Consider the following 21,536-nt stretch of genomic DNA (forward strand, 5'->3'; position numbering starts at 1 on the left):
TCGCCGTGCTGTTCATCCCTCTGTTAAAAATAACGAAATGAGTTTTAGTTTGATGTAGTCTTAGGATGAAATGGCTGGGCTTTTTGCATTCTACATCAAATGCTTTTCCTACACCTGCTTACAAACTTTTCTGAGGATACCATCTTTACATAAACCAAACCAAACAAACACCTGTTCCTGGAGGAAATGGTCTTGTTTGTCAATCACTGCTTCCCTCTGCTTTCCTTTCTTTCTCAAAAAAAGAGAAAATACCTTAACGTGGAGCACTGTATCTGCTATGGTAAGGTTGTACAGATGCTGAGACAAGTCTCCCTGTGCCTCAGCGCGTCAACACATTGGTCAAAAATGAATTTATCAGTTAAACGCAGCCAAGGGATTTAGTTTATCTAAATGCGCTACAAAGAAAAAATAGTTTGCCATTGTTTTTACAGATTGAGGTAAGTCTGACATATCACTGACATATGCTGTGGATTTAATTTAATACCACAGTAGAGATGTGGGCTCTGATAAATTTTTGTGAAATGTAGGCTAAGATGAGTAGAGGAGTTTCAATATTTATGGGGTTGAAAATGCAGAGGTTGCAAAGGAAGCATTTTAATTAAAACAACATTTGCCTGTATATGTTCAGAGTAAAAACGGGAAGGAAATCTTCCCAAAGTCTTACTACTGGCTTTCTGTATTCACTAGGGTTTTCAACCTATTCATACAGTGTTGTCTGAGTTTCTGTCCTGCCCGGTTCCTGCAGTCATTAAGTCCCAAAGAAATCACACAGAGGTCTACATTAGTTGTAAATTGATTGGCTCATTAGCTCAGGCTTCTTATTAACTCTTGAAACTTATATTACCCCATTATTCTAGTACATGTTAGCCACATGGCTCGGTACCTTTTTCAGCGAGGCTATCACATCTTGCTTCTCTGTGTCTGGGCTGGTACTGCATCCTCTTCCTAGAATTCTCCTGTTCTCATTGTCCTGCCTCTACTTCTTGTCTGGTTGTCCCGCCTATACTTCCTGCCTGGATACTGGCCAATCAGCGTTTATTTAAATCATAATTGACAGAATACAGACAGTTGTCCACACCAACACAGTTTTGGCTCAGTTTGGCTACCCCATTATTTGCCTTTTGCTTTTTGAGACAATACAAAATGTACCTTTTCATTTGTTTTGGTTGTTTTACCTTCTCCTACGTAAGCACAGATAACTCTTTACAAGTTGCCTCTATAATTATGTGTTTTAGGTATCCTAGAGATAACATCAGTGGAAATCGGAGTTGTTGCAGTCAAAGCCATTAACAGCAACTATTACTTAGCCATGAACAAGAAGGGGAAACTCTATGGCTCGGTAAGTAGCTGGCTTTCGTTTTCAAAACACATTGCCTAAGTTAGTACCAGAGACTTAGATAGTTTCCTGGAGGAAAATTGAATGTCCTTGTAGTCGTCATTCCATCATTACTAACCGGATTCACAGGGGGAGGGGCTGGGTCACCAGCATCTCAAGGGCCAGCAGAGCCCCTTGTTCAGCTCTATAATCCCCTGGTTGCTTGCCCATGAGTCTATTACTGACATTTGTGAACGTGCAGAACTATAAGTCAATCAGACTTTCACTCAAGCAAACAAAGTAGCATGGGGACTGGAGACAACTTGGAGAAGAATTGCTTAAATCAAAAACCTTGGGTGGAATGGAACCTCATGTACTATGAATGTCTGCCACAGCTGAAGAGAAAACTAGGGCGCAGATGTTGTGTGGTTTTGTTAAAATCATAAGTAAAGAAACATATCAAGAGATACATGAATTTTTCCAAGTTATTCAATGAACCCTAGAATCACACTTACCTAGGCAATAGTCATTAATTCTAATTATGCATGAATATTATAGATATTATGGGAAGACTTAATTGCCTTTTTAAGGATAGCACAAGCAGGTCAGTTGATGATGATGGATTTGTTTCATCATTTTAATCCTAAAACTCTACTAAATGATCTTAAATTTTTCTGAATTCCACTCTAGGAGAGAACATGGAATATAGCTATATAAAATTTTGATTACATCTTTTGAGGATATGTATAATAATATCAATGGTTCGAGATAAAACATTTGACACAGTTACTTTAAATAATCTCATGTATTTCTAGCCATGTAATTTCTAGTGTAAATGTGCACTTTTACATTTTTCACAGCATCGAAAAGAATTTAACTTTAAGTATACAAACAAATTTACTTTTTTGATTAACATAAGTGTTGGTGGTGGTTCTTATACGTAAGTAAGCCTCAAAATCAATGTGAGGCATTGTTAAAAGACATAATAATGCAACCAAGGCAGGCCTAGACTCTCTGATTCAGAGTCTAAGATAAGGTCCAGAAATTTACACATTCAATGTGAAACCAAGCGCTGCCCACACTCCTGGTTCAATTACTGAGAATTGAGAAGCAAAGGCTAGAAATGGCCTAGTTTGGTCTTTTATTCATATCAGGTCTACTGTTAAGTGACAAGCCAGTCATACCAGAATGAATACGTGAAGTTTGAGGTCTACAGGAATTTTAATTCAATTTCTGTATTGCATATTATTCTAAAAGGAGCCTAAAAAGCAACAGAAAAATTTTAAAAATAGCTCCATTTAGGGCTGTAAATTTGTACCACTTTTGCAAAAATACTGTTTTTGCTTTTTTTCCCAATTAAACATGTTTGAGGACCTGCCAGATAGTCCAGCACGTAAATGTGCTACCAAGTCTGACAACCTGGGCTCAGTCTCCAGAACTCAACTGATAGGAGCGAGATGACTCCCACAAGTCTTTCTCTGGCTTCCACATGTGTGACCTAACATGTACATATGTACACACATACAGTCATTTAAGAAGAAAAGAAAACGAAACAAAGAAATAAAAATCCACCACCACCACTATCACCACCACCACCAACAAACAAAATAAATCTGCTTATAAGTTTTCTTTTAAAAACATTATGTCATAGGCATGGAGAGATGATAGTTCAGCAGTTAAGAGAAGTTGCTGCTCTTGCAGAGGACCCAAGTTCAGTTCTTAGCACCCAAATGATGGCTCACAACCTTAGGTAACTCCTGTTTCAGCGAATATAATACTCTGATAACCTCCTCAGGTGCCAGGTATGCAAGAAGTATACAGAAAAATACATTGGCTACTTCTTTTAAAATATCTTTATTAATTCTTTAAGAATTTTATACAATGTATTTTTAGCATATTCATCACCAGATCCTTCCCCTATCTCCATCAAGATATACTTTTACCACTTTACCTTCTCATTGCACAATTAATAAAAACTCAGAAATAGAAATTGGATTCAACCTGAAGATCCGAAAAGCAAAGCAGTCAGCTACTGACTCTTACCTTGACCTCAGTCCAAAATAGCGATCCTGCCTTCAGGAATCCCAGAATTCTAAAAGGTGTGCTAATCTATCAGTCAAGAGACAGAGATTTAGGGGGGCAGTCTAATACTCTCTATTTAGCAAAATAGTAGTAGTAGGTTCACTCCTGTGGCCTGTAAACTCCCCAACCGTGAATTCTTGGCCCGATTTATAGCACAGGGCATGTGTTTTCTACTGTGAGATGGGCTTTATATCTAATCAGAAAGTGGTGGTTATTCCCATAATATTTATACGACTGTTGTACCCAAGGGCATTTCTCGCCACACCAGTCATTACTGCAATTCACAAGGTTCACAGACCTAGGAGACTACTAATAGGTTTCCTCATCAGCCTGCATAACACCTTTCAGTATGAAGGCTACCCAGCAGGGAGAAATGTTCACATTAGTACAACCTAGATTTCTTAAACATTAGTAGTCATGCTTTGCCTGTATCTCATGAATGTCTAGGCCATCCTTCAGAAACTATAGCTATGGTACATCTTAGTTACATTCCAAGGGTCAAAATAGCTGAGATGAAAAGCTGACTCAGGCACACTTTTTAAAAAATAATATTAAGACACACTTCTTTTTTTTCTTTAAAAAATTTTCTTAAAATTCATTATGTCAAGAAAAAAAATAAGCATCTCCAAATGAAATTACCTGAAATAGCCCCAATCTTCCTTTGAACAGAATTGTTACATTTGTTTAGTCTCTGTGTGTATGTGTGTATCTGTGTGTATGTGTACATGAGAGGACCAATACACGTGTAGAGGTCAAAAGACAACTTGAAAGAGTTGGTTCTCTCTTTCCACCTTATGGTCCCTGGGGATGGAACTCAGGTCATTTAGTGTTTGAGGCAAGAGTCTAATCAATGAACTATGTTACTGGCCTCGTCCCTGACTCTTTAAATTGCATACCCTTTTAATAAGTATAGAAGCATCTATTTGCTTGAAATCCATATTTTTTAGACAGATGAATAAGAATAAAAATTAAATAAGTTCATAAAATATTTAATTTTCTAGTGTATACTTTTAATTTATTATAAGAATTATTTTTGATAATTTATTTTTTTCTTTTTAATTTCAAACCTTTCACCATGTGAATTTTACATTTAATAGTACCTTAAAGAAAAGAAACAATGCTACTATTCAATTCCAGAAAATGGAAAAATAAAGGGTTAATATCTATGTAAATATGCAATGTTTCATTATTATGTTCTTAATTATTACTTATACCACTGAAACCTGAAAATTTATAAACCAGACTTTAACTTGTGGCCTGGATCAATGGCTCAGTGATAAGACTGCTTCCTGATTTTGCAGTGGACCAGGGTTCAGTTACCAGCACCCACATGGTGGTTCACAACAGCCTGTACAACCCAAGTTTCAGGAGACCAGATGCCCTCTTTGGACCTAAGTGGGTTCCTGCTGGAATATAGTATACTCAAACAAATACAGGTTCACATATCTACACATACATTTTAAAGTTAATAAATTCTTCAAAAAATTAAAATTGGAAAACACAAAGATTCCTGAGGTGAAAGAAATTATGCAATTGAAGCCTCCATCAAAATGTGCCCACATCAAAATGTGAAGGGATTGGAACTATTGGTCCTTAGTTTCTCTATTACTCTAGTTTGCATCGATAGCAGAGGGATATTTCTTTAGATTTTCGTGTCCGTTAATAACTTCAGAATAAGACACTGAATTTGGGAAGCAGATGAGAGAAAAATTTTGACCCATTAAAACTCCCTAAAACGACTTGACCACTAACTTGGTACAATGTAAAAATAATATAAGTATAGATGATACCCTAGTGAGAACATCCGAATGCTATTTTAATTACTATGTTCATAATTATTTTTATATTACAAAACAAGGCATATTTTTTCCTTTAAATGGGATCTTGCATAGCTATGGCTGGCTTGGAACGCTGTGTAGCTTTATTTTTGATTCCCGTGGCTCTATATGCTTAGTGTTTGGATTATCGTTCTAGGCCACCATGCCTAGTATATGGTGTACTAGTGATAGAACCCAGGGTCTCATGCATTCTGTGTTAAGAACTCTGCCAAGCGAGCCAAACTCCCAACCCCCAAGCAAAGCATTTTCTATATCTTAACTTTAAAACATTCCTTGGATTGACTTTTAGGTAGATAATGTTTGTAAATATGATAAGCCCAAATCTCTAGTGATTCTATTTTTTCTATAGGACCTATATTGAACATTAGCAAAGACAACATTATAATACTGTCCTCACAAATATTGTTGATGTGATATCTACTTCCAGACAACCATTCTGGGCACTTAAACCATGCCCTAGTCAAAGCACTTCATTTTTATAAAGGGCCAGAAAATGTGGCTGTGGTTTTGTGGTTATTAATCAAAGATGAGTCATGTGTTTTCAAACACAGAATCTGTCTTGTTGTTCGAAATTTTGACTCTTCTGTTGTTGACATTTTATAAGAAGTGAGCATTATGTAAAAATGGCAGCTATAAACAAGACTATTTACTGTAACTCATTAGATGGTCTATATCCTATGGAGTCAAGTATCAACACCATCCACATAAATAACTGTTTTTCCTTTGCAGAAAGAATTTAACAACGACTGCAAGCTGAAAGAGAGGATAGAGGAAAATGGATACAACACCTACGCATCCTTTAACTGGCAGCACAACGGCCGGCAAATGTATGTAGCATTGAATGGGAAAGGAGCTCCCAGGAGAGGACAAAAAACACGAAGGAAAAACACCTCTGCTCATTTCCTCCCAATGGTGGTCCACTCATAGAAGAAGGCACCATTGCTGGATGCAGTACAACCAAAGACTCTTTGACCAGGAAGAGTTAGAGTTGATATCCTCACAGAAGACTGTAGAGTAAAAGGCGAAGACTTATCACAGAGTTCAACTTGCTTAAAGGAAGGAAGGCTTTGGAGTCTTTTGTACTCACTGCTGACATATGAAGTTCTTTTCATTAGCTCTGTGTCATGCCTTATACCCAAGATAGAGGCAAATCAAATGGAATGGAAGCTATCCCCAAGTGAACAACGCTGTGGGCTGGGTTGTGTTTGTTTGTTTGTTTAAGTTTTTCCTTTTGGACTTCTGAGATAGAACTTAAAGGACCTGGAACAATCCGTTGAATGATCTTTGGGAAAGTTATTTATGGAATATGAACACATATCAAAGACTTTCATTGCTCACTCAAGCCTGATGATTCAAAGAGCAAGAAGACACGCAAGCATTTACTGGCAAGCACTTGGGTCATATCATATGCACTACCAAAGGAGCTTTGGGTGTGGCACCGTGGAAGAATTGGATCAGATTTACAAATATAAGCATATTAGTGTGAAACTGTTCTAACAATACAAATAGTATGGTATGCTTGTGCATTCTGCCTTCATCCTTTACTATTTCTTTCTAAGTTATTTATTTAATAGGATGTTAAATATCTTTTGGGGTTTTAAAGAGTATCCTCAGCGCTGCCCTCTGATTTGCCTTCTCATTTTTTTTTTTTTTTTTGGCACCCTACGCGTGATCATGACAAAGGGTTTTAAGAACTTGGTGAAGACTTCAGAAATAGGAGACGAGATCAAGGGAGCAGCAAAAGTGCCCTATGTGCTATCGGTTGACTTCATTTGCACTTCTGCAATAAGAACCCTCAGTGATGACTATGGCAGAGTCCTGCTGTAGCTTAAGGAATAGATATCTGTCACATTTGCCAACACGTGTCAGTTCTGAGGCTTCCTTACTTAAAAACATATAAGGCCAAATGAATTCTCTTTCATTGCCTTATTTTATCTCCATAAATATACTAAAACAAGGGAAATTAATTTTTAGATTTTAGCCTAACCTTGTTTTTTTGTTTGTTCATTTTCTGTTTTCTTTTTTTTTTTCTGATGATGGTTCACTATAGGACACAGTCAAAAATGATGGAATGGTTATCTTCATATGCAAGAACCCTTTGTAAGTCTCACAGAATGCTTCTCCCCTAAAAGAACCAAAAAGGAATTTGGTATGACATACAACTCTCCCAGGGGCTAAAACTGAGCAAATATATCCTGGTATATGTGTAACCATATGCTGAAACCTGTTCAAGCTGTATGATCTAGTCTTTACAAAACCAAATAAAGCTTGTTTTCTGTACATTTAAAGTGTTCTAGAAGATTCTATAATATAACCACATCAAAATTCATTTTCTTAGAGCAGGTATAGAAAGCAGTACGTAAGTGTACGATTCACTGTCACTTTGTATTTCACTAAATAAACACATAAGCCTTATTTGCAGTGTCTGTAATGATTTAAAAGTGTAAAAAACATTATTTGTTCTAAATATTTTAAAGGATAATTTTAAGTCTATATTGATGCTGCAGTTTTATCTTATTTCTTGTTTTGGAAGATCTGTTCATTTTTATTGTCTTGATATAGTATTTTTGTACAAACAAAAGACTAAGCAAGCATTCTTTTTACTAAAAATTTAATCTCTACAAAGGCTGGTGATTTGTGGACCTTTTGCCAGTGCAAATCGGTTACTTAAAATATTAAGTTAAAAGCTAATCAGTAATTTAAAAATCCACTTTGCTGAGAACGTTCTCGTAGAGTAATTCCACTAAAATCATACTTTGTGATTTCTTTGTAAAGCATTAGTTCAAGAGAAGTGCACAGAGTCACAGTGCTTATGTTTATGGGTATAGCTGCATTTCATGGTATTTTTCATTCAACTTGTTTTGTGACAAATGGGATTTTAAAAATGTATGCTTTTTTGTGGTTGGATTCTGTACATTCACATTTAATTGGTAACTGGGTCTGAGAGCTCTAATGTAATGCATCCCTAGAAAAACTAGGTGTCTCTCTTTTTCTTTTATTTTAAAATAATAATTATACCTGACACATAAATACAGACCACCCACAACCAAAATTAAATGTTTGGGGAGACAAACTATAGTATTCAATGACCAGAGTAACAGCAAATAGGGCAGACGTTGGATTCTTATTTCATATTGCCATTTAGATTACTAAAGAGACTACGTGTAAACAGTCATCATTATAGTACTCAAGACATTAAACAGCTTCTAGCAAAATGTATCAAAGCTTGCAGAGTCCAAAAATAGAAAACATATTTTCCCCTTCCCCACGCTACACCGTTCTCTGTATACAAGTTAACAGAGATAAATACAGAAACAATTCAATAAGGAGTGAGGATTTTTCCGCATTAAAAAAAATTGCATTTTTGTTTGGTAATAGTAGTCCCTTTTGCAACTACTGATAGAAAAGAAGTTCAGTCCTGAATGTTGTGTGTTAAAGAAAAAAAAAGCATCACTATTTTGGGAGCTGTGCCTCCGTGGGAAGTGTGGGCACTGGTCCACCATGCTAAAGCGTGTCAGTCACAGACACAAAGCCATGTGAGCTGTGAGTGCTGGCGCTACGGTTCCTTGATATAGAATCACTCCTTCCTTCTACCCACCCCCCCAAAAGGCTGAACAGTGTATATTATGTTACATTTAAATAAAGGCAATAAAATGCTGGGAAAAGAAAATGAAAATACTGTCCTTGGTTTTTTGTTTTTTCTTTTTTTTTTCTTTTTATTAGCCTAAACTCTACCTGGTAATGAGAGAATCTCCGGGCTTGTGTGCATGGCAGGATGTGGTTAAATGCCCCACAGCCCCAAACAACAACAACAGAAAAAAAATTGCTCAAACATTTGTAAGGTTTCTTTAATGTTTTACATGTGTGAGCCGGCTATCCTTACCCTAATAACAACCAAATGCTTTCAGTTTTCCTAACTATTCAGGTCCACCTAGTTTACACAGTGGATAAAGAAGGATGAATTGAAAACCAGGATGGCTTGTGCAACAATGAAAGGCTTTTGGAGAAAAGCCAGGAGCTGCAAAATCAGACTTCCAGGGGATGGAATAGACCAATGAATTTGATTTGAAAAGTAGGCAGGAAAAAAAGCTATAATAATGCAAGTTGATTCCAGGGTCCAAGTTTGTAGACATATTTCCAGTATGGAACAGTAGTTTTGTGTGGCACAGTTCTAAGAATTAGAATGCTGTTAATTCTTGGTTTGAGTAGTCAATAATGTAAACAACATGTTCCATATCAGGAATTTGCTAGCCCTAAGTTTTTTTTAAATAAAGATATAGGTACAGGAAGTTAGAATATTTCAGAGATAACAGTCTTCACTTTAGAACAACACATATGGATGTAAAGAAATCCTGTGTCAAGAGCTCTGTCTACCTCGACAGATGACACCTCTGCAGTTCAAACCAAGGTATAAAAATGATTTATCTTGGAAGGGTGCTGGGGGTAACATCAGAACTCTTCCAGAACTGGGAAATGAAGCCCTATTCACTTGTTGGCCTCCTTCAGCCCCTTTCAACTGATTGGCGGTAGATAGCTGGGGAGGCTTGCTTCCAATTTGTTTCTTTCCAACTCCAAAACCCCAGATTTTCTCTTCTCAAGATGAAAAATAGAAACATCCTAGGCATGACTCTTATCACTCTGTTTTGAGAAGTTATCAATCCACCTCAGAAGCAGGGGACTTGCATGACAAGGAATTTAGGCGCTGTGAAGGAGCAGTGTTCACTCAGGTGACCACGAAGAGGAAGGACAGAGTTGTTGGAAGTTCACACACAAGATAGAAAAATTAGCCACTAAACTGAAGAGGAAAAGAGGAAGGACAATAAGAAAAAGTAACACATTCAGTAGTAGGCAGGTACAAAATTGTGGGTGATTAAAATAAACTATATTTTTAATCAATTCCAATCATTTGCCATTTGTTTTTCCAAAGGAGAAAGATGTAAAGGTCTTTCTCTTTTGTGCAGTTGTTAAATGAAAGTAATATGTCTGTTTTGCCATAAGTCAAGAAGAAGGCCCTGAACAGAGCCAGGCTATCTGTAGTTTTGCACACCTTAGAGAATGGTCGCTGGAATGACTTACAGGTTTACAGCGAAAAGAAGCTGATGCTCGCGGTAAATACTAACTTGTATCATAATGATGCTGGAAACACTTCTTTAAACGTCTCCCATGAACATGTGATTTTGAGAAATCAGCATACAAAAAGAGTTGAATACCCAATATCGTTTATTGTTTTCATTGTAGAATAAAAATGTAAAAAAAAAATAACCCTTCTGTTGCATCTTTTAATGTTTCATGGACACACTCAACAGGAGACAAAAGAAAACTTTACAACCTGCGTTCCTCTTTCCTTTTGTAGATTAGGGGAAAACAGCAGAAATTTCCCTTGTAAGTAAACAATCTACTGAAACACATTTATAAACACCATGCATTAGTTAAAATGGAATAATCATGATCAAACTAGCAGGATCAAAGGAGCTGTTCTTATTTCTAAGTGGATAATAACAAACATTTCCATGAGTCTCCATCATGATAGCAGCTAAAGGCAACAATTCCAAGCTCTGAAGAAAGCCATATGCCAATGGTACATGCATGTGACATGTATTATTTGACACAATATTATTACCCTCCACAGAAGAGCCTATGTGCATTTTTTAACGCAGACAATTGCATCCTCTAGAGATGAGCACAGCAAATGAAGAATCAAAACACCCCATGTTCCTCATTACAACTGTAAATTGAACATATGCCTTTGTACAATGTAGGCAGTGACCCCAGCTGCAGAATAACCAACTGCAGTGTGGCCTTAACCCTCCTAAGGTTTGGTTTTAATTACCTTATACACATCTTAAATGCCTAAATCATCTTACAATTTTCTAAATTATTTAGTTATCATTTCTGTGGTCAATTTAAGCTGCTGACAATGCAAATACCCTCAAAGAGGTCTTTCAAGGAGAAGTAAATTAAAACCAGTTTTCCATGAGGTAGTATACATTTTGAAAGGACTGTGTTTTACGGTTATGGGAAGCTTTAGGGTTAGGGGTCAATTATTAATTCAACTCAACATTAAAACATTTTAACATATGATATTTAAACCAGAATCCTTAACAAATACTTTCTTTTTGTGACACAAATCAATATGTTCAGATATCAATGGTATTCAGGTCAGCATCAATGAGAACTCTATGTATTATTAGAGAGTTTTCCAATGACAAGCACTTCAGGATGATGGCACTGGATCTTAAGAAAACGGTTATCTCACTGACTTTTCCAGATATTGAGTTCTGGATGAAAAATGCATTTTATATCTGAGGCGTATGCTCATGTAGACATCAAATGGAACTAAACGATAGATTCAGACTAGTGTCTGCAATCCATCCTCCTCATCTCATCCAGAAAAATCTCTATGTTCCACCCCCTACTTCACCTAGAAAATTGTCAAGCTATCCCATTTCCACAGGAATAGTTCATTTACCTTTCTACTTCTCTTCTGTTTTAATGCAACATAATATTAAATAACCTCCTACCATGTGTTTCTTTATAAGACTCTCAAGAAAATGATGGTTTTCATTGGAACCAATAATCTACCCCACTTTCTTCCAATGAATGGCAGTAATTCTATACTGATGTTAGTAGAGATTGTTAATGGTAATTAGGATTAGAAACTTGAATTATTATTTTTATTTTTCCTTATTTTTAATTTATTTACCTTATTAAAGTAATGGTTTTCAATCATCTACATAATCTCTAATTCAGTACTAATGGTAAAGCAAGACAAATTTTAAACACAGGGACCATATTATTGGTTAATTTCTTAATCTTCAGTCCCTAGAATGTGTTCCTGTTTAGAAACAAAGTCAATTCTTGTATATGAATTGGAGAAATTTAAGCACAGACATACACACACCAAACAACCTTTAGTCTCTTCGTACTGCTATAACAAAACATCACAACCTGTGTGAATTTTATTGACAAATGAATAGAACACATCTTTTAATAATCATTTTTTGCATATAAAGATTTGGAAGTACATATTCAAAAGAACATGACTATAAACTAGAGTTGCCTAGTAAGGTTTATAAATTCTAGTGAATATTGCCCATTTCAAATACAACATCAGAAGATTGTGTTTAGATTAATAGACTTTACCATAGGAATTTGATGCTGTTGAGTGACTGCTTGGGGAACTATGAAGAAACATCCATTCACCCTGGATAGGAAACTAATGACAAACCAAAGAAGCCATTCTATCCAAGTCTATGTTGATGAACCATTGAGTTGTTTATAAAAGATCTGATGTCTCAGATCCTACAGTGACACTGAGAAGCGTACCTCAGCATGAAAACTGAAGCCCAGAGCACCCTATCCAACCTGTAAGCAGTTCTACCAGAGCATATCCTGTCTCTTAGCAATCACTCACTACTTAGACAACCACAGGGACTGGCCTTTAAAAACCTGTAAATTTCAGGTGCTTCCTGAGACTTGGACATAATCACTTTCCCGAGTCCCATGAACCCCACTTAAAGAGGGGATATTCTGTTTGAAGGAAGCAATTATATAACACATAGTATCAAAGTTTCGCTCCTCAAAGGTGACTTCATATTATATGCCCAGCTATTTGAACCAGGGATAACATCTTGGTTTTAAATAATTCATCATCATATAATTAATTTCTTCCTGTTTATATTTACATATTAATAATAATGCTTTGTTTTCTAAAGTTTTTGTGAATCTGTTTTTGTTGTGAGGGGCTGCGGGCAGGCCTGCTTTTCATCCCGCCCGGCTCCTGCATGGCTAGCTTAGTCCCAGAAATAACAACACACAAATTGTATTCATTTAAGCACTGCCTGGCCCATTATCTCTAGAGAGTTAGTTACTGACTAACTCTCATATCTTGATATTAACCCATTTCTATTAATCTGTATATCACCACGAGGTGGTGGCTTACCGGGAGAGATTCAGCATGTCTGACCTGGTGGCTGGCTCCATGGCTTCTGCCTCATTGCCCTCTTCCCAGCATTCTGTTCTGTTTACTCCGCCTACCTAATTTTCTGTCCTATCAAGGGGCCAAGGCAGTCTCTTTATTGACCAATGAAAATAACACAATAGACAGATAACCCTCCTCCATCATTTTTTGAGACAACAATGTATGAAACAAACACTTGTGGTAATCCCAAACAGGGGGATCGTCTGTAAAAATAGCCATATCTGACTAGCATCTTTGTTAATGTATTCTTAACAACACTTTTATTATTTCTTTGAGAATTTTATATAATTATAGAATTTTGTATAATGAACATGTTCATCCCTTTCCCAAAGTCCCCCCATAACATCCCTCTATACGCTCTCATCCCTTTCCATGAAACTTTGAGATTTAACTTTTTTTTTTTTTTTTGGCGCCTTTTCCCCATTGAGTTCATTTTTAGTTGCCCAGCTTCTCGTGGGAGTGGATTCCACCCTTGTATCTGGTTAGCCTATCGTGGATTGCTCATTAAATATAACTAACTTACCCTCCCCCAAGAGACTTCAGATGATAACAGCTTATCAGCGAGTGTAGAATTTTGAACTCACTGTATTCCGCCATACCCATGGTGGGTATTTTCTCACCAGATCTTACACAGGTCATTTGTTTGTTATCACAATTCATTTGAATTCATATGTGCAAATGCCCTATTGCTTCTGGAAGATGTTGTGTCCTTGATGTTAGCAACCACCTTTGGCACGAATGATCTTTTTTCACCTCTTCCTTGAAGATTCCTGAGCCCTGTAGAAAGGAGTGTGATAAGTATGTCCAATTTAGGGCTGAGAACTCCGCAGTCTTTTATTCTATTCACATGACCCAACTGAGAATGTCTGTGTTAGCTGCCATCTACTGCAAGAAAAAGCTTCTCTGGTGACAACTGAGATATGCGCTTATCTATGGATACAGCAATACGTCATTAGGAGTTCTTTTAATACTGTGTCCATTTAAGAATAGTATTGGGACATCCCTTAGGGCCTATTTCCTATTCATCACAGGTTCTAGGCCTCTTTAACAGAGCTCCAGATTCCGTATCATGGAGTGGGCCTTAGATATACTGGGAAAGTGGTTGGTTACTTTCATAACATTTGCACCGCAAATGCACCATATCTTTTAAGGCCAGTTGTTGCAGGGTTTTCAACCACGTGAGACTGAGGAGTACCTCCAACAGGGTACATAGCATCTTCTAGCACCATGAAAGGTAAGTGATAGGATAATGCTCCATCTTAATTTCTCCGTGTTTTATGACTCAAGTGTATGATATATTCAGCAAATGGTTTTGTCATCTATTTCTTAAGGATGGTTATGAATGTTGCTGATAGCTGATAATTCCTGGGCTCTATGTGAACTAATTGATCACCACGCCAGTAAAGTATTCTATGGAGGATGAGGCAGAAGAACTATGAGTTCAGAGACCATCCTGAATGTTTTTATGTTGCTGAAAATCTAGCTGTAACGTAAGTGTAAAGATGACATCATAGGTTTAAAATTATTTCACAGACATTTTAGTTCACTATCCTCTTTAATAAACACTAAATTATTGAAACCTTGTTTAGTGTTATAGGGCATAAAGAATAAATGTAATATATTAACTAAAAATCTGAACTATCAGACTAGGTATTACTTTTGCACAAAGTACAACTTTTTCCAAAGGCAATCTTTTTTATTAGTGATTTCTCTCTGTCGATTACTCTGTTCAGGGGATGCAATTTTAGCCTTTACACTTTCAAAATATCATTCTGGATTGCTTTGTGCATTATTCTGTTCAAATGTTAGCAATGTCCCATCAATTGTAATAGAAAAAATGCTTATATGAAAAAGGTTAAGGCTTGTTTTCTATATCGCAGTTCACTATAGATAGTGAAGAAGTTCTCCCAACTTCAAAACCTCTCTCTACTCCTTATATGTGTGTTCTATAATAGAAAAAGCACTCTGTCTTTTATAACCCAGCTTTCCAATTTTCAGAAGTACAATTTTAATGATAATCAAGGTATTCCATTTTAACAACATACAACATACTTCTTTGTTGGCACTGTTTTGCAAGCAATGACACGTGCTTTTGAATTAAAGATATATATATATATATATATATATATATATATATATATATATATATATATATATATTACTTCTGGCTGTTTATAGCAGTATATTTGGGAAAGGAACTTCACATACCTGAATACCTACAAATGTAAAAATGCTGATACTTGGGTCAGTAATAAGATGAAATAATATATTTGCTAAGAGTTTTGAATAAAGCTGGCCACCAGTAGGTGGCCAATACATACTGCAGCCCACCATAGTCTTGGTTTCTTAAGCCAAAGTTCCTGATGAGTGTGATACCACCTTATCTGAAGTAAGAACATTCATGAAAATTTTCCTAATGTGGTAAAGTAATAAAGGAATCCTCCCTTCAATTTTTCCTTAAGTGAAGGGTATACAGAGCAAGTATTAATGAATCTGGCGAAAACATGTATGTGTTCCCTTGCCAGAAGGCTGCCCATTCTCCCAAATCTGCTGAATACATCTTGAATTCACTATGACAGCCTCATTCAATGAAGGCTCCCTGTGAAGTGTGCAAACCTGAGAGTAACTCAGCAGGGTTACCACCTTTTGGATCAGCGGAGACAGTTCCTGACACTTAATATCATATTAGCTTTCCATCCTTCTCAGCACACATTCTTAAGGGCACTCCTCACAGAGCTCCTATATGTGCCGCTCTCTCACAATTACTTTCCTGTGGACAGAGCCCTGAGACATCCTATAAGAAACATTTATTTGTTTTTAAGACGGAGAATGAGTCTGTTTCATACAGTTACAAGAACACACCTAAAGCTAGGTCATTTGTGAGAAAAGAAAACAATTTGTGTTGTTCAGGAGAGTAGGAAGGTCAAGGCCAAGGGCATGTACCAGGTGAGAGCCTTCTTATTCTGTCATTCCTTGATGCAAGGCAGAAGGGAGACTATCCGATAGCAAGAGTTTTAACTCACAACCTCAAGACTAATTATAATTTGAATTAAGTTTTTTATTTATTTTTTTAATGAAAGCAGACCCTTCGTGATACAAATGTCTTCTATTCGACTTAACCTCACAGTACTGTTGGAATGGGGATTAAATTTCTGACATATGAATTTTAGATGGACAATTTCAAACTATACTAAAGACTGTTAGAGAAAATTGTAGCAAAAAAAATTAGTTACCTTCTCATCTGAATGACACTCTCCGTTTTCACTTACATAGCGTGGGGGTTTAATAAGTCTACTGGAGCTATGCAATACTTTCTTGGAGTCAAATGATAAGGCAGACAGTTTTTAGGATGAATTTGGAAATAGGCAGCAAAAGAAGAATAAAGAGTGAACAGACTTGCCAGGCCAGCTTCAGGAATGAACTAGAGACATCTGGGTATTGAAGCTTATGTGCTGACATTAGGAAAAGGAAAAATAAGGGTCCTCCAAGTTCCTTGCTTCCTTATTTTATTGAGGAACTGTCAGAGAGTACCTGCCATGAGCCCAGATGAGTTGCAGAAATCTTCAGTTTCCAAATGTGTGCTCGAACATTCTTAAAAACCACATTCTCCAGCATAACCTTACAAGACACATATGTGCTATAAAAGGACAATGAGAGGTGTGCAGGAGACACATGAGCTTCCATATGAGAGAAATGAAACACAAAGAGTAGCCTTACCCAAACTGACCAAAATCTCCTTTTATCCCCCAAATAGTTGCTGAGGCTTCTCTGTGTACTCACAATTTTTATAATGAAAGTCACTGATAACAATGTCCTATTATTGTTTTCCAATGTGCTTTGTTGAAATGTCTTACCAAGAACCCCAAACATCATTATTGAAGACAATCCCCTATTATGAGGCCAGGAATGGAACTTAGTTTTAGGTTTCCAACTCCAAGTCCCAAGTGGGAACTAAATGTCACAGAACAAAATGTCATGCAATGAGATCGGATACTAAAGTATGTGACATTAACCAGATGCCTCCCTAGCAGTCACCACACAACAGAACTCGGGCAAACAAATGAAGTGCCGCGCATCTCACGATTCAAGTGACACTCCATGTTGTTATTTTGTATGTTAATATTTGCCAGTTTCCGTTCTAATGAACACAGCCTGGATGCCTCTGGAGAAACCAAGACTAAATTGTTAAATACCATTGCTTCTTTGAAGCATGATAGTTTTTAGAGTTTGGGAATTGAACCCAAAACCTCGGACAAGCTAAGATAATGTCCTGTCACTAAAACATAGCCAGATACCCAAAAATGCACAATAAATAAATTATAAGAAGATCTCACTGAGGTAACTTACATTCAAAATGAAATCCAGCTCCTCATTAAAAGATGAACTAGAAAGAATGAGAACGGCTTAGTCCATTTGCATCACAGCTCTATCCTTCCTTGTGTATTACCCACTTTTCTCACTGTTGAATGGACAAATGGACACCAAAGAGGAGAACTCAGAAATATGAGGGAAGTTCAACTTAAAGGCAAAGAACCAAAGCCAAACAGAGTCAAGACATAGATTGGCAACTATCCTCAGAACTATGGATACAAATGTTTTGCTTTATGTTTGTTGGTTTTTAAATTTAATTTTAGTTTGGAGAATTTCATACATGAACATTGTACCTTTATCTTTCCCAGAAGTTTCTCCCCACTCAAGTTCTTTTGTCCACATTCCCAAATCAATTATTTCTTTTAAAATTATTATTATAACACTTACATACATGTGACAATATATACATATATGTGTATATAACCTACTAAGTTAGATATATCTGTCTTAGTTCATGAATGGATTCCTCAGCATTAAATCACAAGGCCAACTGGAAAGAGTCAATGATGAATTAGAAGATAGGCATCCATTCTTCATTTTAAATATCTGCTTTACCACTATGGTAAAGTCCTGACTAGGAGTGAAACAAAAGATGAAAAGCAGAAATATTTTTCAAGCTCAATGGAGATGTCTTAGCTTCATTGAGATAATGGTAGTTATTAGTTTAATGATTCACTGAAAGTATTTCAGCAACCAAAACCCATAAATAGATGCAAGGATTCAAATACCCTTTGGAAATAAAAGAAAATTCAGAATGAATAAAACAAGTGCTAGAGATGGTTGTGGGATGTATGTATTGTAGGATATATTTTGACCCAAGCAAACTAAAAATAATATATTTAATTTCCCCATTACAGGTAAAATTTTTATTTTCTAGGATTTTTTAATGCTCCTGGGAACTTGGAAATTTTTGAAGCAGTGTGGATAGGTTTAATGTAGAATAAGATGACAACTTCTAATATATTAAATTCTCAAGTTTGTTTGGGTTTTTCTTCTCTGACCGCACCCAGTGCTCAAGATATGACAATATACAGCACCCTGGCTGGATGCTTTCCTTGTGGTGGTAAAATAGTTGATATAAACAACTTATGTTGAGGCACATATTTTGGATGATAGTTTCAGGAGATGACAGTCAAGAAAGGCAGAGAGGAGAGAGCATGAAGCAAATGCCACATCATGACAGTCATCAGGAAGCTAAGAACAGAACCAGAACCAAGACTGGGTTTAAGCTGTCAAAGCCAGCCTCTGGTGACCATCCTCGAGCCTAAGTCTCCATCTCTTAAAGATTATACATTATTCCCAAACAGTTCAGCCAGCTGGGGAACATGTGTTTAAACACCTGAGTCTACATGGGGCATTTCAAATTCAAGTCATCGCACAGAATATATTATTTTTAATTCTGAATTTGGCAAGATATCTTAAGATATAAAAATATCTATGTTTCTCTCCTTTCCCCTCTCCATCTTTTTTTATTAAATGTGAATATGCTCTTCAGCACCCTTGGTATACAAAACATAGAAAACAGACCACAAGTCACATTGAAGAAAAGCAGCAAAGGTCTGCCTCCCTATGACTGTATCAACTTCATTTAAGGTTCATTTAATTAATTAACACATGAATTTATGAAAATGTTACAAGTTAACTTCTCCCTCACACTGATACATCTAAAGGCTGTCCCTAGGTTTTGTGTGAGTGCTAAGGTACAGACACAGTTTTCACAAGTGCCATGGTGAGCAAAGTCAAAATCTCTACTCAGTGTCCAACTAAATATAAATTTTAGAATTTGAACTCTTAAAATATTTTCTATATATTATCAAACTTATTTTCAAAGTACATCCAAAATAGAAATGTTAATCTTTAACATGTTTTCTGTTATCATGTTGTTATAAAAAAGTTCGCATCTGAAGTGGGAATAAGTTATGTGAATAAACCATATATAGTAGAAACTCATGAGATGCTTACACTGAGAAATTATATTTTCAGTATATATTGTTGAGAACAAATGTTTTACAGAATATCCTAAAATCTATAAGTTATCAGAAAATGAGAAAAGGTATGGCAGACTATCTCATACCTATCAGGTATGAAAGGTTTAGAAAGTATAATATCAAGTACTGGAAAATGTGATGAAATGGAAAATCTTGTGTCTTGGGCACAAAGATCGAAAAGAATATTAGTCAGTGTATTAACCAGGGTTCTCAAAAGGAATAAAAGTAACAGAATAAATACATTTTACAAAGTGTTTTTATTAGATTGGCTTGCATAATCTGGGCTGTGCAGTCCCACAATGGCTGTCTTACTCTAGAGAGGCAGAGAACATGGGAACTGTTCAGTTCATGAAGCTGATGCCTCGGCAGTCCCAAATCTCGTGATAGAAATCTAGGAGGGTGCTTGAAGAGGCATAGGTCCATAGAAGAAGGCCAAAGAATCTGGTTTGCCACGTCAGTGAGGGATGGCAGCGGCATAGATACACCTGAAAGCCAGAGTAAGGTGGGCATATGGCAAGCAGCACTTGTCTCTTTTTAGATCTTCTCATGGCTAACCAGAAGACACCAACCCCTGTGGGGAAGGATTTGTCTCCTTCAGTTAATCTTCCCAGAATAATCACTTTCCTGGTCCTGCTCAGAGGCGTGCACCATTGTCTATTCCCCATTCCAATCGAGCTGACAAACAATACTATTAATTCTTGTCAGTTTCACTTCCTCACCTCCAAAGGCATCCTAAAGGACCCCGTTTTGTATAAGCCTTTTATTTCAATACGTTACAATTAAAATAGAATTATACAACTTTCTTCCTTCCTTTTCTTCGCTCCAGATATGATCATGTACCTGTTTTGAGCTCAATTTATCTTTTCTCTCTGGAAACTGTTTTCATTCAACTGGGTCTTTGCTGTCAACTGGCTCCCCTCATCAGCTTCAGTACACCAAGGTTCTTAATCAGAGCATCAGAGTTTGCTTGTTTAAGAGAAAACCAGTGAGGTTACATTGTTGTTAATATTGCTTAATTGGAATAGGAATAGACGTATGAGAGAATTTTTGGTGTCAAAAATGCCTAATTGATGAGAGATGACAGTTAAAGTGGGTTGTGAGAGGAGGGGGTCAGATTTTTAATTATGTCCTCAAAGACGACTTAATATTTTAAAACAAATATTCATTCTAATGTACTTTGAAATGTATATACTGTTTTAAGAAACAGAGAGGTACCCTAAACTGATTTGCCCCAATGGTGTCATCTCAAAAAGCTATGCTATGGCATCCAAGAACGTAAGAATGTCACCATGATATAAAATGTCTTCATTGTCACAAAAATCCCTTATGTTAATGCCATAGCCAACTCAACTCCTGCCCAACTCACCCCCATTACACTTGGAAACTGCTCATTTCTTATCTACTTGTATGGTCTTGTCATTTCAGGAATATTATGCAAATAAAATCACACAGCATATAACCTATAGGGAGAAGAGAACAAAACAAAGAAAGGAAAAAGGGTTAAGAAAAAAAGGAAAACAAGAAAAAAGGGGGTGGGTGATCATGGCAAGATGAGGAAAGTAGAAATAATGCATAGGAATCCTCAATTTTAGATTTTAATTGTTTTGTTTGAAATGCATAGATTAATCAAAGAGTTAATTCTTTCAAATTATCTCCTTTCATTTAAATAGGCTCTTTAACTTTTTCTTGTATGCATGGATTTTATGTTTCTAAAATTATATCTAACGATTGCCTTGACGAACTAAGGAAAGAAGAAATTGGAAATTCAGGCCTTGTGATTTGTATTCTTCATCCGTGGTAGAAGGCAGTTGCTTGGGGGAACTTGCTCGTACTATGTTATTCACACATGGACATATGTTAGAGGTTTGGGAACAGTGTTTTGTCCATGGTCATCTCCTGGATGTGTGTTTTAAGTCATCTCCATGCTGCTTTCCCGGCAGTCACATAATTTCCATGGCTTT

General features: G+C 36.5%; 1 protein-coding gene across 1 annotated transcript in view; it reads left to right on the forward strand.

Moving 5' to 3' along the window:
* The window catches only part of Fgf10 (fibroblast growth factor 10), a 77,920-nt gene extending 69,009 nt beyond the window's left edge, over window positions 1-8,911 (forward strand). The window contains exons 2-3 of the mRNA XM_048443063.3: window positions 1,236-1,339; window positions 5,965-8,911. Coding sequence (XP_048299020.1) covers window positions 1,236-1,339; window positions 5,965-6,162 — 302 coding nt within the window. The 3' untranslated portion in view covers window positions 6,163-8,911. The remainder of the gene's footprint in view (window positions 1-1,235; window positions 1,340-5,964) is intronic.
* The last annotated feature ends 12,625 nt before the right edge of the window (window positions 8,912-21,536 follow it).

The sequence above is a fragment of the Myodes glareolus genome, chromosome 15, assembly GCF_982192425.1.
Source record: "Myodes glareolus chromosome 15, mMyoGla1.1, whole genome shotgun sequence".
In the NCBI taxonomy this organism is placed as follows: Eukaryota; Metazoa; Chordata; class Mammalia; order Rodentia; family Cricetidae; genus Myodes; species Myodes glareolus.